We start from the raw sequence: 16,073 nt of genomic DNA on the forward strand, positions 1-16,073 counted from the left end.
TGATAGCGCCGCGATCCCCCCTCAGGCCAAAGGGCCGAGGGACGAGAAAAAGTGGCAACGTCATCTGATTCGGTGTTACGAGACGACGCCTGTGACGCAACGCCCGAGCCCCTCCAACGCATCGCCCACCAGACATATTGACTCCCGGGCGTATAGGCCCTGACTCAGCAGCAAGTAATTCGCTGCCCTCATGCACTTACACAAGTGTTCAACGCTAGATTGTGACTGTCAGCATCTCCCATGCCCTTTGTTGTAACTATAGAACTACTTGTATCACCGGCGTTATTGCAGACGATGAAGGTAAAGGAGCGGGGACGATGCAGCCTATAAAGTGGACACATGGATGGAGCAGTGAAGATGAAACCTAGAGCATTGAGCAGTTCCTTCAAGTGACAAGAAAATAGCCACAGTGTCAAAGCAGCTGATACTACAGCGCTGAAGAAGATGTACTGTTTGAGTGGTAACGATCTGGAAAGAAGGCGGATGAAGGAGAATAAATATAAAGATGACGGATAAGATCACAAAAGAACAAGATAGAAATGACGTCGAAAAAGAGCAGCCAAATTCAAATACGTCATATCACGGACAAGCGGTGCATGTTATAAGGGACAGTGTCAATTGCATTGAAAATGCCTAGTCCCGGGTGCATATATCATCCATCATGTAATATATCCATTCCCGCCTCCCATCCGTAAATGCCTCGAGATGCAAAAAAAATTGTCCCATCCGTCCAGCAGCAGCTGTTTGCGTAGATTCGTGTCTCCAAAATGATAAGCTTTGATGCAAAAAAAATAATAAATGATGTCGTCTTCTTCAAGTCATACATTCGTAGAAAGGGTAAAAATCGTGTCGAGGCCGTTACGTCAACGTGTTGGTTCATAACATCGCAGAAAAACGTCTTGCAACTATAGTCGTCGTGGCCGTCTCGAGAAAAGAAGTAGAGTAAGAGTGGAGCAAATAGCAGTACTGTCGGTTCTCAAGTAGCCGCGGTTCAAGAAAGTGGTCATCAATCGCTTGGTTGAGAAAAAAGCAACGCCATCGCTAGAGAGTTGTGCAAAGAGAAAACAAAGGAAATTCGTCGCCACAGATAGCGGTAGGGTTTGGGCTGCCATCTAGTTGGCCTTGATAACAAGCTTGGATAGAAACTTGTTTGATAGCGAGTCAAAGTCAGTCGGGTCGAAGCTGGCATCTTCCTTGCGTGTACGCAAATATGCCTCTGTACGAATGTTAGTAAAGGACTGATGGGATCAAGTAAAACTGATGGGATCAAGTAAATGCTTGAGTAACATACCGTGCTTGACCACGTGCTGGCGGACCTCGGTCATGGCCTCACAGACAGATACATTGTTGTGAAGTAGCCCGCCGTGCTGGGCCGTGTCCCATTCAGTGAAAGCGGGAAGCTTTTGGGAGATGGCGTGGAAGAGGCCCACAATGACTCCAACGGGGGTCGTCTCCATGTCTGTGCAAAACTTGTTCACCGCCGCCTGGTCGGGGACGCGGTAGTGGCAGTCAAACTGCATCTCCTCCCACACGGCAAGCAGAATGGAAGCTAGCATGAAAATGGTGGGCCAATTCTTCATCTTCTCGCCACTGTACACGCCAGAGTAGAGCGAAGAGAGCTCCTCGAGGATATCCTTTTGCAGCTCGCGCCACATCTCAGCGAGAGCATACTTGATCTGGAAGTTGATCATGACTGGGGCGACAGTGCGGCCGTAGTACTTGGACTCGGCATCCTCGATCTGACTGTCGACCTGGACCTCGGAGCCCTGGTTCTCCACCATGGTGATGTGCATAGTAAGGTTGTAGGCGAGAACGAGCTTGAGAGCCTTGCCAATGACAGGCATCTTTTCCTTGGCATAGTAGCGGTGCGCCGTCTTGAGGATCTCCGTGATGAAGGGGGTGCCATCAAAGTGATCGTCAATGAAGTCCTCAAAGGGACCCTCGATATGCTTGTCCAGGTACTCAGACAGTGCGGCGTTGTTGACACCCTCGGCGCCGATATCCAGCTTCTCACTGAGGATCTCGAAGTCGTGGGAGCCTTCATTGACGCTAGGTGCCTCTCGCCACTCGATGGCGAGGCTGCTATCTTCAGTTACAAAGACTTCGCGGACCATGATGGGCAGGGCAAAACCGTAACCGTGAGTGATCCACATGAGGCTCTCCTTGGCGGCAAAACCCTTGACACTGTAGGTGGACAACCCACTGGTCATGTGGCTCTCGTGGTCGGCCTTCCAGTCCTTCATGAAGTAACCAATGTCCTTGATATCAATGCGAGTGCAAGGGACTTGCCATAGGCGAGCATGTGAAGGCTGGCATCCACCACAAGGCTCCCCTTTGTCACAAGTTTTCTTCAGAAACTTGCAACGTAGACAGGCGCGAAGCTTTCGGATTTCGCTGGCCTGCTTGCGCTGGTCAGGACGGAGGGGGCCCTTTCTTCGGCCAACCTTCTTCTCGCCAGTGCCATCCTTTTTGCCAGTAGATATTCTACGCACAGTAGGCTTGGGGGGCTTGGCAATGGGGCTCTTGCGAGGCCCAGAGTTTCTGCGCGAGGAAGAAGCTGACGCAGATGGCGGCGTAGTGGCGCCGGCGCCAGCACCGCTACCTGGGCTGTGACGGGTAGATGCCTCGGTCTTGATGACCACCGAGCTCTCTGTCTTGATAGGAACGGCGGCAGTGACCGCCTTTGGCGAGACGCTCTCATGAGAATGTGTGTGGTGGCTCTCGCCAGAGAAGCAGTTGCGATGGTTGTGGGCATCGCCGTGGCCATCGGACTCAGGTGAGAAGGGTGAGTAAGGGAAGGGTGCAATTTCCTCGAAACTGTTGAAGTCTAGGGAATTGGCGCCATCTGAAGAATCCGAGTTTGTGCGGAGGTGAAGGGTTTGTGACGGGTTGAAAATAGCAGTGGCATTATTGGATGTTTGCGGGAATGGTTCGACGTTATGCTGTCCGTGTCCCCAGTCAACCATGGCCCAGCCATCGCCAGACGAGGAAGGCAGGGATAGGACTTCCAGGTATGTGCCAGTTGGTGAGTTACTGCCGACACTGTCCATTCTAGCGAGGCTATCCATCTGTAGAGTGTTCTGGAACTCTTGCCAGTTTTCCATTCCTGTACTACCCCAGTGCATGGCGTGTGTTGTGGCATCCATAGGAGGCATGGAGTGGAAAGTAGAATCCAGGAGGCTGGCTTGCTGAATGGCGGCCTGCGTGGTAGCGGGCAAGTAGTCCATGGGGTTCGTAGCAAAAGCTGGAGGAAGGCCAGTGAAGTTGAGGAGCGAGGGGTCTTGGATGAACTGCGAGAGGTCGATCTGGCCGAGATCGTGATGATCGTGAGGGGCGGCGGCCGCGACCTGCTGTTGCTGCTGCTGAAGGGCCCAGTCGGTCAGAGGATTGACAGCATGGTGGAACGGCGGACTCTGCATGGGCGAGTGGTGGCTGTTGGGACTGGAGGCGTGAGAATGCGGCGAGTGTGTGTGATGATCCTCGGGCGAGCTGGAGGCCGCACAGGGCGGGCTGCTGGAAGAGACCATATCGATTGGGATGGGCCAGATTCGCGGGTGAGGGATGAAGGAGGCGGCGGCGGCAGAAGCAGGCTGCGAAGTCGATGTTGCGTATCCGTATACTTGAGTTTGAGCTTGTACTTGAGCGTGTGCGTGTGCGTGGGCGTGGGCGTGTGCGTGTACGTGAGCGTGGGCTTCGGCTTGGGCGTGATGATGTCGTTGTTGCTGATGTTGTTGCGAATGGTGGTTGTGAGGATCAAAGTTCAAGGCGAGCAAGGCATCTCCCCCGCCATTCGAATTGAAGTCGAGGGTCATTGTGAAAGAAGGGGATAAAAGGAACCCCGAGGAGCATATGAGAAGCGAAAAAACCTAAGCGGTGTTGAAAGTTTGAGAGAGCAGCGGATGACACCGCTCTTTCACCCACGATAGACTTGTTGGGTATGGTGTAAGATAGAGATTTCTAGTTGCAGGGCCGGGGAGAGAGAAGGGACCAGGGCCGGGGAGGAAGAAGAGGCGACGAGTGGGTTTTGGCGACGAGGGTTTTTGGTGGCGGCGGTGGGCGGCGGGAGGTAAGGTATTCGGCGGGCTATTGAGGTACATGCACGATAAAACCGGTGGTGCAGCGGGGAGGGGTTGCAGGTTTCCAGTCGAAGTACCTTTTCCGTGCGCGCACCGCGCAGTGGTGGTCAATAGTGAGTGGTCAGTGGTCAGTGGTGGTGTTTTGTGGTACCCAACCGTGCTACAGTGAATAGGAATTGCTGCGTGACAGCAGTTGAGCGGGCGGTCCTGTGCGCGAAACTAGCTCCCAGACGTCTACAATTCGTATGGATTGTTTGAAGCTTTCCCTCTGGATCAAGAACAACCTGGAGCGTGGGAGCATGGGAGCATGAAAAAGAGGCACCTTGGACCCATGGTCGTCAAAGAAGCGGTGAGCTTCACCCAGCCCCGGCGTGTCCTGCCCGGAACCAATAGGGGCCGTCCGCCTGCGCCAGCAGCAGCTGCAGGTGGGTGGGCCGCTGAGGGCTGCGGCGATCTAGGAGAAGAGCCACTGGGGCAGACACAGTTGACCATACGTTTGAAGCCCCCGCAGGTATCTCGTAGCCATTGTTTAGTGAGCCAGATACTTTGCTCCTGCAGGCTCCGTAGGTACCTTCCGTCGCCCGCTGCTTGCCGAGTGGGGACCCCTCTCTGCAGTTCCGTTGGCACCAGACGCCCACCGCCCGCTTGCCAGCCATGTCGAGGACTGATCAAGCACATGAGCCGATCCGTTCAACCAGCTATGGATTGTATCATGTACATCTTCGCTCCCCTCTTCCGCACATGCATCTCGTGTACAACTACCATCTTCCCCTACCGTTCCTTCCCAGGTTCCGGTTTGGCGACGAGATGCTATTACGGGGGTCACTTTCATCACTTGCCCACCCCAGTATCCCGAGTACCGACAATTATTAGAGTAGGTTGCATTCCCTCCACTGCCTCGCAACGCCTCGTTGCCACGACTTACCAGCAACCAGTATCGCTTGATATCCATCCAGAGCTCCACGCCCGATACGTTTGATACACGGCAACACTATCGCTCTTGGCGAGAGTGCAACGAGCTGGCATCAACCCTGTTGCCGGTCCCATCCGTCACACCACTTGCCACCTGTCATGCCAGCGCCTAACTAGTTATGTTGCCAGAACGAGAGGAGCCATACCAGTTATGCCGAGGAGGTACGTGTACAGCTTATTTGAAGAGGACTGACAAATTACTCAAGTGTCCCAAACGCTCAGACAAAAGCAATAAGCGAGTCCGCGTGACAAAGCTTTCCTTTTGGCCAAAATACCCAGCCTCTACTACATCGTACTTGACAACAGCCTTGTCACGTTCGGCAGCCTCAAACAATGTAACTAGCCAAGCCTGTCTCCTATCGACGACCGACAGGTACTCCGTACGGCCTGCAAACTATTATAGATCCAGGGCCCGCAGCGCCCAGCGTGCAACTCTAGTTACCAGTACGCCCGTTCGTCCCTCGATTGTTCGAGCCAAGATGCTCCGGCGCAATACATACCATATTGTCTGGCCGATGGCGGAACTCGCCCCGTACCACAAGAGCAGTCTGCTCTATTCTGCTGACCAGTACGAATTATTCGTGGTATGGGCACAATCCCAAAGACTAATTAATAATAGCAGGTAAAAAGGGTGTGCCAGTTGCACTGGCCAGTGCACCCTAGTGATCGTGCACTGTCTGCCACTGGTAACTGTCCGACTCAGATGCTCAGATGGCCAGGTGCCTACATGGGATTATGGAGCAATTCAACCCAAGAACTCGGCCGATCCGTACCCTGCCAGGTTCCGGTACGTATTACAGTACGAAGTTCAACAAGGATAAGAAGAATACAACACTACGGATACCGTGCTCTAGTAACACAGAGCACAAATGATATCCAGAGAAAAGGGGGCGATCTACTACGGATAGTCCACCACTGCTTCGCCACCAGCTACTTTTACTCTGTCCAACAACAGAGTCGTCTTTTGGCTCTGATTACGCGCAGCAGCTGATAGTTATCTGATGTGCAGGAGACGTTGGTCGCTGCGGTGCACCAGGAACAGCTAGCCAGATGCTGGGCAATCATGAGACGGACTAGTTAACCGTATTCAATCTTTGCCAGTCAGGCATTCCTTGCACATCCACATGACGGACGGCTGCAAAAATAGCATCTGGTGATTATCTGGTGCGTTGGCAATTTGGGCTCAGCCCGAGCCAGCCCTGGCGCCCTCCTCCCTCTAGTTCATGGTGGTGCGCACAAGACCCTTGTGATGTTCCAGCCTGCTTCAACGGCCAGCCACTTGATTTCGTCCTCATCCCGGCTCTCCGACCACGCAAAGGCCCGCGCCGGCTTGCGCAAATATGTTGTGGCACATGGCGCTGCCGTGGTGTAGCGAAGGTGGCTAGTTACTGTGGCGGGTGTGTGCTGCCTCGTTGGTGATGCCAGATCTCCGTCCCTCTCGGCTTCCTTTCTGATACATCAATCAAATCGCCTCGGCTGCAGAATACATTTTCCGCGGCGGTGCCTTGCTTTGGTATATCGGTATATCACCAAATTGCTAGGCAATGCCCGATTTTAGCCTTGCCCACTTGGTAGTCACGACACCATTCGCCGATGAGAGGCTGCTACGTCAACTAGTGCGCCTCTTTCTTGCATCTTCCAGCTGGCTTCTCCATGTTGCATCCAACTGAGAGCATCTGCGCCCACTTGCCAATCGCATTGTGCCTTGGTCAGCCCGGTCCAGCCACCCACCCAGGAGTTGCCAGCGCCCGCGCCCAGTCATAAAGAAGCAAAAAAATAGATGGCTGAGACCATTTCTGTTATGTCCTACACGACTCTCTACTCATTCGATCACGGCCCTCTCCTCAATGTACCTATCCGTACAGAGTACGGAGTACCCGTCTTGATGATGCAGTTTGGCAGTCTTCATGCTGCTTCCCTATCCCATTCCGTATCCGTACATGCCGGGTTTATAAAGCACACATCTTGACGAGTAGTAATGACTAGTTACCCCATGTCTTCCGTCGCTTTTCGCTGACCACTGTCTCAGTTCGGTTGAAGATCGCCCACTTGCTCACCAAAAGGACACGAGGCTGCCCAGGAGGTGCCGTTCGCTCTGTTTACCTTTGCTTTTTATCCGCCATTCGCGAACCGCATGTTTTATGTTTTCTTTTTTCATTGTGGCCGCTTCGTCAACTGTGTCAACTGTTTGACGAGGGCGCAAAAAGCCGTTTATCTCCTGTCATCTAGAGATCCTCTTTTCCCACGTGCAGAACGCAGCACGCCGGCCGCCATCGGAAGTACAGTACTCTGTACGGAGTACGGATTACGGAGTACGGATATGTACACCTGCAACGGCTTTGCGATTCCCCCAAGCCTGCTTGCTTGTATGACGAGAGACAAAAGTCCCATGCTTTGCACAGCTTTGCACTGCCGACGTGATTCCTATTCCTCTTTCCCTCGCGTGACGGTTTGTGTCGCCATTGTCCCACCTCTTGATCGTAGCACACAGTTCGTAATTCCGTTGCACATACTCAATTCAGCCACGCACTGGGCCTTGGAATGCAAGGCCATCTCCATGCGCTCTTCTGTCCGACACGGACCGGCGGGGTCATGACGACCTGCTCCCCTCGAGCAGACTCGCTCATCATCTCAATCGCCTTGCCCCAGGTTGGGCCGCCAGCTGCTGTGAGTAATGAGCCAAATAGGGAGTCCAGACGTGAAGCTCGAGTGCCCAACGCCAGCGCCCACGGCTGCTTCAGGCTCCCTCACATCCGCGCCAGCTCACCGTGCATTGCATGCTGCAGATGCATGGGCTGTTCCTTGCTCCCGCGCGCCCGTAGTCTGATCAAGGGAATGCGTATTGCTGGGGCGTCACCCGTTTCAGCTTTGCGCCAAGCTATCTTGTTTTACCGCTTCTGCTGCTGCTGCAAGTCATGGTTCTCTCATGCAGGCGAGGCCAGCCCGTCGATATGCCAGGCCCGTCCTCCCCTCGCCAATGGATAAGACCGGAATATATCTGCACCTTGACCTTTGCCGCTCAAGGTGCAGTGCCTCGGCGCTAATCGACAGAGATTGAATCAGCATCCATTGGCCGCCTTTTCCTTGTTCGATTCTTCCTCTCTGCCACTGGAGAAATGTTTGCCGTGCTGATGCTTGCCAGTTGCGGGCAGCGGGGGCGGCCCCGCACATCTTGACGGACATCTGCAGCGGCCCTGATTCAGGTCCAGGGTACGGAGAGCCTTTGACCGCTTTTATCAGCACCTTTGTTCGATACTCATCCGTGAGGCGAAAACTAGTCCTCGTTTATTACCTGAGAGTGTATAATTTCCGACGTGTGCCGGAAGGACGTTGTAGAATTTAAAGTGGTGGAGCCAAAGGGTAATGTGTGATGATCTCGGCAACTAGACGTGGATGGTCGTACAAATGTTAAAGATATACTGTAGCAACCTGACGAATCAGACCTCGGGAGAGTTGAAATTGTAAAAATAAGTACTTTTGAAGTACTGATAGTAGCCACTGGCTCATATCGGGGCTACATTGTCAAATCTAGCAATATCTGCTCAACTCTCGTAAGCCGGTTACATTAGACGTCGTGAGGGATGAGATGAAACACAGCAGACGAATATTGCAAGTAGCGCCATACAACCAACAGTCACACCTCAGTCTACACTTTCTCTATTAGGGTTGACAAGTCTTTCCACTCGCAAAGCAGTGATGCAATGACTCTCGAGCACGGGAGTCCTAGTGTGATGCAGAATGCATTCACAAGAGCGGCATTATATTCCTCAATCATAGCCGGGCGCAGTTCTTCTGAACAGCAATTGACTATACTCAGGATGCTATTCATTAAGAGATAACGGGTTCCAAAGCCAGGCACTTGTTTTGCTGTATGGCGAAGGAAACAACACCGTGCGAGGTAGACAGCGCCACAATGCCGCCGATCTCTTCCGTAACGTTAAGCGACACGAGAGAGCCATTGGAACCTGTGGCTCAGAGACGGTATCTCGAATGGCCTTGTACGGCTACTGGAAGGCGAGAGACCGCAGCCGGCCCGTATGCCGATCCAGAAGGCTGTGGTCGTGTCTGGCTTGAATATGGCGATGAGCGCGGCAGCAAGTGCTTTTAGAATACTGCCAAGAGTTATTATCAGGGTTTAATGACCAACAATACTTGTTGCGGAACCGGCGAGAAATATGGCCAGAGAAACTTGGCCACAGATCAAGCGAGGAGGGCAAAGGACAGCGCTGTTGAAAGGTACCAGTGACCTGCGCCAACAGTTGTCTGCCCGCGAACAACTGGGGAGTAAGTCGGAACTATGCAGATACTCAGTCGACGCATTGAGAATTCCAAAAGAAGGTCCTGTACAAACAGAACAGGCCACGACGATACGCGCTGCAAGGTGCAGAACGTGTAAGCACTAGAAAGGGCGACCGTTCCCTATCAGAGCATGCCGAGAGGAAACATGCCATCATCGCCAGGACGCCGCTCTTGAATAAGGAACAGAAAGGAGAGAATTCGGGAGAAGATCAACACCTGAATAATCCGTCAGCTCCTACTGAAGTCTGAAGATTCCAGACCATGGCCGGCATGCACATGGCCAACACCGACGAGGATGATGACGTAGAAGCACATCCCCAATTCGACGCATGAGCAATTGCACCGCTGATGACGGGCCCCAAAGCGAGAGCCAGGCTCTCAATGCCGCTTGACAAGGCTTAGTAGATTGGTCGGTGCTTGAGTGATGCTGTACGGGCAAGGCTACTATCATGGGAGCGCCCGTCAGCGATGGGGGGGCCAGTCTGATAGTAATAGCGAGACATGCACAGTACAAGGAGTATGCTTGTCCAAAAACCAAGACGAGCGCGCATGACGCCAGCCGGCTATTGCAACATCAGAATACAGAACAAACGTCAGAGGCCCTGCTGAACGAAAACATACTAGGCAGTTCCGCACCAGCCGACATCGCTGAGGGTTTGGTTTTAGATTGATCCGCGACAACGGTTGTCAAAGTTGCGACACAGCTCGTGCTCTTTTGAGGGAACATGTGTTTGTTGTTGGGAGTGTCCTCTGTTCGTGGAGCGCGATGAGGTCGGGCGGTGGGCGCGGCGGTCGTGAGACCGCGTAAAAAACACACGAGAAAAGTCCCTCAACGGTATGCGGGGAAACAAATGGTGATTCTGACTCGTCTTGGCTGATTTTGATGTTTATCGTCCTTCTCATTAATTTCCTGGTCTGATCCCAACAACACGCGGGTACCGTGATGGCGTGATGGCACCGCTGTCAGTGGCGGGCGCGCCTATATTGCTTTGCAATGGAGATGCAAGGCCACGTGTGGGAAAGACCTGGCGCTATTCGAGAGGTTTGGGAAGCGAGGCTTTGCAAAATTTGATTTCAAAGGGGCGATATTTCAGGCTGCGGCCGCAGACGCAGACGGATTTGGCGGGGAAGCAGCCTTGTTTGCAGACCGAGGCAAACTGAGGACTTTTGTCGGCCAAAATAAGGCCATTATTGCTTGTGTATACTTTTGGGGTTCAATTGACCTCGTATAGCGAAGTGGCAACTGACATTTGCCTGGTACCGTCACAACACACATTTACTGGCAAAGCCATCGCGATTTGGCAACAGCAACGTTGGTAAAAGATTGGCGGGTTCGTAAATGGGAAACTGAGCTTCAGTGAGCAAATAGGAGGTAAGACGGACGGCCTGGATCTAGTCTAGTGAAAAGCCCTTAATTAGCCTCAACGCTAGAGAGAGGCTTGGTTTCAATGGATGACAGACGAAAGACTTAACTAGTTCAGTAGTTGAATTATTTCTTTCAGCCATTTTCAGCCTAGTTTTACGTGTCTGTAAACCCTAGTTACACGAATTAGACTGCTTCTAGAATGTCTCAGATGGGCGGTTCTGATCGGGACCTGCATAGAGGGTCTTGCTTCTATGTAGTTATTTTATCTCCCTGCCCGTGGAAAGAGGAGAGAAGGATTGATAACAATTAGCAAAGACCATTCCACTCAAAACACGGAGTAACAGCCTCTCTGTGATAATACTCCCGGTGCATGAAGCTGGACGTTCAGCCACCGAATGCAATATAATGCGCGCAGGTGGAAGCCACACCCGGGCCTCGTCCATCCCGATTCCCAAGAGGACCGTGGGAGCGGAAGCGCATGTTCATAGGACAAGATTTCATTTGTCACAGTCGCCGGCAATCCGGCATCCGCAACTTGGTCTGGGTGCCTCGATAACCAGCCCAATCCGACATAGCGCCACCGAACGAAGGAGACGATCAACGCCGTTCGGCAGAAGGTTGCGAAATATAATGACGCTGGAGAATTAGGGTTCGCGCAGAGCGGCTCAGGACTTATTTAAAAAGGTATGATGGCTCCCCGCGCGTCTCAGGGACCGGATGGGAGCTACCGCCAACCATTGCAACTCAATTCGCCACACGCCGGATCGACAAGTGCCAAGTCCCTTGACAGCCCATCATGCGCTCAACTACACTCTCCGTGGCTGTACTAGCTGCGGCAGCTAGCAGCGCCTCCGCCCATGTTGTGACGGATGCCAAGCTCGTCTCGACATCGTGGGGTGAGCTCTCCTCGTACGCTGACAACCAGGAGGATTTCTTTGGTGTCGGTTATGTCGGCCTTCCCGATGGCTGCCAAGTTGTAAGTCGTTCTCTATCAAAACCCAATTGCCCCTTTGCCCGTGCTAACAATGGTCCCCTTTCCAGGAATCCGTAAGCACCCTCCAGCGCCACGCGGAGCGCTTCCCCGACTCCGTGGACAATGGTACCACGGGCGCCTTTGCCCAAAAGGTGGCCGACTTCCAGCACGCCCACAAGGACGCCCAGTTCAAGGGGCCGCTCGCCTTCCTCAACCGCTACCACTACGTCCTCAACAACACGGGCCTGCTCACGGGCCTCGGCGCCGGCACCGAGTTTGGCCGCGGCGTCGCCTTCTGGAACAACTACGGCCGCGCGCTCTTCTCCGCCGAGACGGCGCAGCTGCAGTACAGCAGCGTCTTCGGCAACGGCAGCGCGCGGCCGCCGGTGACGCTGCGCACCACCGGCCAGTCGCGCATCGAAAACTCGCAGATCAACTGGGCGCTCGGCTTCTTCGGCCCGTCGTTCAACTCCACGCCGGACCCGGACCTGCTGCACTGGCAGGCGCCGTTCAACACCGTCATCATCCCCGAGGGCGGCACCGAGAACAACACGCTGGCGTCGTACGACAGCTGCACCAACTCCAACAACAAGGACAATGGCAACCTCGCCACCACCCACCAGGAGCGGTACCAGAAGATTTACACCCGCCCTGCGATTAAGCGCTTCGGCGGCTATGCGCCGTCTGGCTTCAACTTCACCTCCAACGATATCTACGCCATGCAGATGACGTGCGCGTACGAGTACGGCTACATTGGCCAGTCGGACTTTTGCCAACTCTTCACTGCCAATGAGTGGGCTGGGTTTGAAAACGTCCTCGACCTGCAGTACTACTACCTGTACAGCTACGGCAACCCGACTGGTCGCGCTCAGGGTGTTGGCTACGTGCAGGAGCTCATTGCCCGCCTGAACCACCAGTACATTAGCGTCTCCAACTCGTCTGTCAACGCAACCTACGACAACAACGGCAAGACGTTTCCTCTCGGCCAGAAAGTCTATGCCGACTTCTCCCACGACGACATCATCATCTCCGCGCTGACGGCCCTCTCGGTGGACTACTTCAAGAAGCACCCAACGCTGGACGAGTATCCTCCCAACCCCAACGCGCACTTCACACTCTCCCACCTCACCCCCTTTGGCGCCAACCTCATCACCGAGCAGATTGGTTGCTCGTCGGCCAACCCGGAGCCCGTGGAGAACCGTCGCGTGCAGTACACCGCGAATCAGTACGGCTACGATGCCAAGAATGCCGCCCACAAGTTCATCCGCATGCGGCTGAACAATGGTATTGTGCCGCTCAACACCATCCGTGGCGGCAAGTGTGGTGACAGCACCAAGGGTCGCCTTGATGGCTTGTGCGAGCTCGGTGCGTTCCTCGACAGTCAAGCCAACACGTTCCAGGACAGCAACTACCAGTACGCTTGCTTCGGGAACTACACGCTCAAGAACTCGACAACAAATGTTGACTACGACGGCACTATCGTTGCTGGAAAGACCTACAATTAGGAAGTTGTTTGAGGCTGTCTTTCATGATATATCAGCGAGTCACGTATGCTGCTAATGGAGCGAAATGAACATGGGTAATAGTAACAGGATAAGACAAGAAGAGTAAATAAAGCTTCATATTTAATGACCTCGATATTTCTCTGGTAAATCTTTTAAATAAGCTACTAGAAGGTTGAAATATTTTGCTTCCTGATATACATCGGCATATCCGGTAGCTCCCAGAGTGCCAGCTCTCACACCAGCTATGTATAGATACTGGGCTTGATTGTTATTATATCGATTACCTTAATAATGTACCTATCCTTCTTTCTTTCTTATTTCATCTGCTTTCCCTCTTCTCATTTTAATTCTCTTTCCATAGACTGCGTGGCTTGTTCTTATAGGGTAGCCAGGTACCTGCCTGCGTCTGTGCGACCGCCTCAACAAACCGTGCGACTCGCCACATCAAGGCGCTCAAATAATAAAGGCCAGCCTGTGAAGCGGCTCATGATAGTAGCACCAATGATTGATAGCCTTTTAATTCGAATGAGGCTAAATCCTCGTGCGTGCCTCACCCCGCGAGTGGCTGTCAGCTGCCTTGGGCCACAAATTGGTACCCGACCAATTTCCGAGAACAATAGTTAGCGCCAGCCGCAAACATCACAACTACAATACTAAGCAATCTAACGACACCATAAGCGCGGCGAATAGTGACAGAAGCCACCGAAAGCCCAGACCCATCTCTGGCAATACATAAAGCGACGCTGCAAGCAGGCATAATTTCTGTCCGTTTCATGAAATGGGCCAGCCGCGCGCTACGTAATGAGCTTTCGCACCCGTCGCAACAAAACACAGCCCAGAGTTCTGTTTCGACATCAAATCAAGGCCATGGCTGCAGCTGCAGAGTCGCTTCCCGCGCGGAGCCCGTCTCACCATGATATGCCCCCGGGCAACGCGAGTGACGCCGGTATCCCGGGCCTCTTCACCTCGCAGCCCCCCATCATCGACGCGCTCGAGACTGAGTCGTCACAGCTGCAGCAGGAGACCATCGACGAGTGCCTGCCCTTTCTGAGCGGAGAGGAGCATGCAGGAAAATGTAATCAGCACGGCATCCCCCGCCTAGACAAACAGCGCCACGTCAAGTTTCTGCAGAAGCAGCTTGGCAGGCTCCCACCACAGATGACGGCTGCAGATCCCAGCCGGCCGTGGTTCTTCTACTGGTCTCTTGCGGCGCTGGCTCTTCTGGGAGAGGACGTGAGTGCTTACCGCGAGCGGCTGGTCGAGACTGTCCGCCCCGTCCAAAATCCCGGTGGCGGCTTTGGAGGGGGCTTTGGCCAGGATTCTCACCTGGCGACGACTTATGCCACCGTGCTGGCACTCATGCTTGTGGGTGGAGAAGAGGCGTACGATGTCATAGACAGACATGCAATGTGGGAATGGCTCTGCTCGCTCAAGCAGGCTGACGGAGGCTTCCAGATGGTCGTAGGAGGCGAGGAGGATGTCCGGTACGTGCGACCTACTGCCCTTTCGGTCTCCTCCCGTTGCTCTTTGAGCGGAGAGGTGCCGACGAGCTAAGACGTTTGACTAACACGGGTTCTGCTTTTTTTCTTTTTGCAGAGGCGCATATTGCGCATCAGTTCTCATTTCGGTGCTCGGGATTCCCCTCGAGATGTCACCCGACTCACTTGCATACGCAGCCGGCCACAAATCCCTCTTCAGCGGTCTCGGAGAGTGGGTGGGCAGATGTGAGTACCCTGATCTCTGAGCGTGCTTGGCTTGCCACTGACGTACGCCTGCTTCTCCTTAACAGGCCAGACATACGAAGGAGGCGTGGCTGCCGTCCCGGGAATCGAGGCACACGGGGCGTACGCCTTCTGTGCCCTCGGGTGTCTGTCCATCTTGGACGCTCCGCATCGTTCCATACCGAAGTAAGTGGTCACAGGTGTCCCCCTGCCGTCCTGTGTTGCCTGATGAACATGCAGAAGCTAACCATTCTTACTCGGCAGGTACATGAACATGCCGCGACTCATCGCCTGGCTCTCCTCTCGCCAGTATGCACCAGAGGGCGGCTTTTCAGGTCGCACAAACAAACTTGTGGACGGCTGTTACAGCCACTGGGTTGGGGGATGCTGGCCGCTCATCCAGGCCGCCTTGAGCGGGCCGAGCAGTGGCGAGGCCAGATCCGCAGACCAGCAGGCCGCAGATACTGGCAGCCTTTTCAGTCGCGACGGGCTAATTCGGTATATTCTATGCTGTTGCCAGGATCAGACCCTTCGGGGTGGCTTGAGAGATAAGCCGAGCAAGTAAGTTACCTTGATGACGTTCGCTTATGCTGGTTTTCGAAGGATTAACGGCTTCTTTGCTTGACAGATACTCCGATGCTTACCACACATGCTATGTGCTGTCCGGCCTTAGTTCCGCACAGCACAAGTGGACTTTGAAGGTTGCACGGCCAGCTGGTTCTGCTGGCGGTGCTGACGAGTGGGAAGCCATGCCATATATCGAGGACGAGCAAATATTCAACGAAGATGACCGAATTGGGATAACACATCCCATATACGTAATACCTCAGCACAAGGTCGAAGCCGCCTGGGAATATTACGGTTCCAAGACGACAGAATAGTGGCATCCAGACACAGCATGGTGTATCCTGCACTCCGGCACCGGAATCGGTATGCCGAATAGCTGGCAAGGCGCTCGGCCATGAATACGTTGAAGAAATCGGAGCTACCGGATTGAGCAGGTCCCACGTTTCCCAGCAGCTGGAACCAAGACTGCATCGACGAACAGGTCGTGAATGGTGTAAATTGGCAATGCTTTGAGCAATTCAAAAATCCACGATACCATTCGCCGGAAGACAGCTCACTTGCATGGACGCATCTAGGTGGGCGGCTTGCCTTAGC

The 16,073-nt window shown here is 53.7% G+C and overlaps 3 protein-coding genes across 3 annotated transcripts; 2 read left to right on the top strand and 1 right to left on the bottom strand.

The window, feature by feature from the left end:
- Positions 1 to 1,112: 1,112 nt before the first annotated feature.
- On the bottom strand, positions 1,113 to 4,732 carry CCM_05064 (C6 finger domain-containing protein; the record flags this gene model as incomplete). The annotated part of the gene is made up of 5 exons (XM_006670210.1): positions 1,113 to 1,216; positions 1,292 to 3,441; positions 3,525 to 3,722; positions 4,301 to 4,530; positions 4,571 to 4,732. 5 exons carry the CDS (start codon positions 4,730 to 4,732, stop codon positions 1,113 to 1,115), a joined length of 2,844 nt encoding a protein of 947 aa, XP_006670273.1.
- Positions 4,733 to 11,509: 6,777 nt separating this feature from the next.
- CCM_05065 (phytase, putative) lies at positions 11,510 to 13,191 on the top strand (the record flags this gene model as incomplete). The annotated part of the gene is made up of 2 exons (XM_006670211.1): positions 11,510 to 11,689; positions 11,755 to 13,191. The coding sequence occupies 2 exons, from the start codon at positions 11,510 to 11,512 to the stop codon at positions 13,189 to 13,191; spliced, it is 1,617 nt and encodes a 538-aa protein (XP_006670274.1).
- An 801-nt stretch (positions 13,192 to 13,992) lies between these two features.
- Positions 13,993 to 15,793, top strand: CCM_05066 (Terpenoid cylases/protein prenyltransferase alpha-alpha toroid; the record flags this gene model as incomplete). The annotated part of the gene is made up of 5 exons (XM_006670212.1): positions 13,993 to 14,675; positions 14,788 to 14,915; positions 14,981 to 15,098; positions 15,177 to 15,473; positions 15,541 to 15,793. The coding sequence occupies 5 exons, from the start codon at positions 13,993 to 13,995 to the stop codon at positions 15,791 to 15,793; spliced, it is 1,479 nt and encodes a 492-aa protein (XP_006670275.1).
- Positions 15,794 to 16,073: the final 280 nt, after the last annotated feature.

This window comes from Cordyceps militaris (genome assembly GCF_000225605.1).
Source record: "Cordyceps militaris CM01 unplaced genomic scaffold CCM_S00004, whole genome shotgun sequence".
In the NCBI taxonomy this organism is placed as follows: domain Eukaryota; kingdom Fungi; phylum Ascomycota; class Sordariomycetes; order Hypocreales; family Cordycipitaceae; genus Cordyceps; species Cordyceps militaris.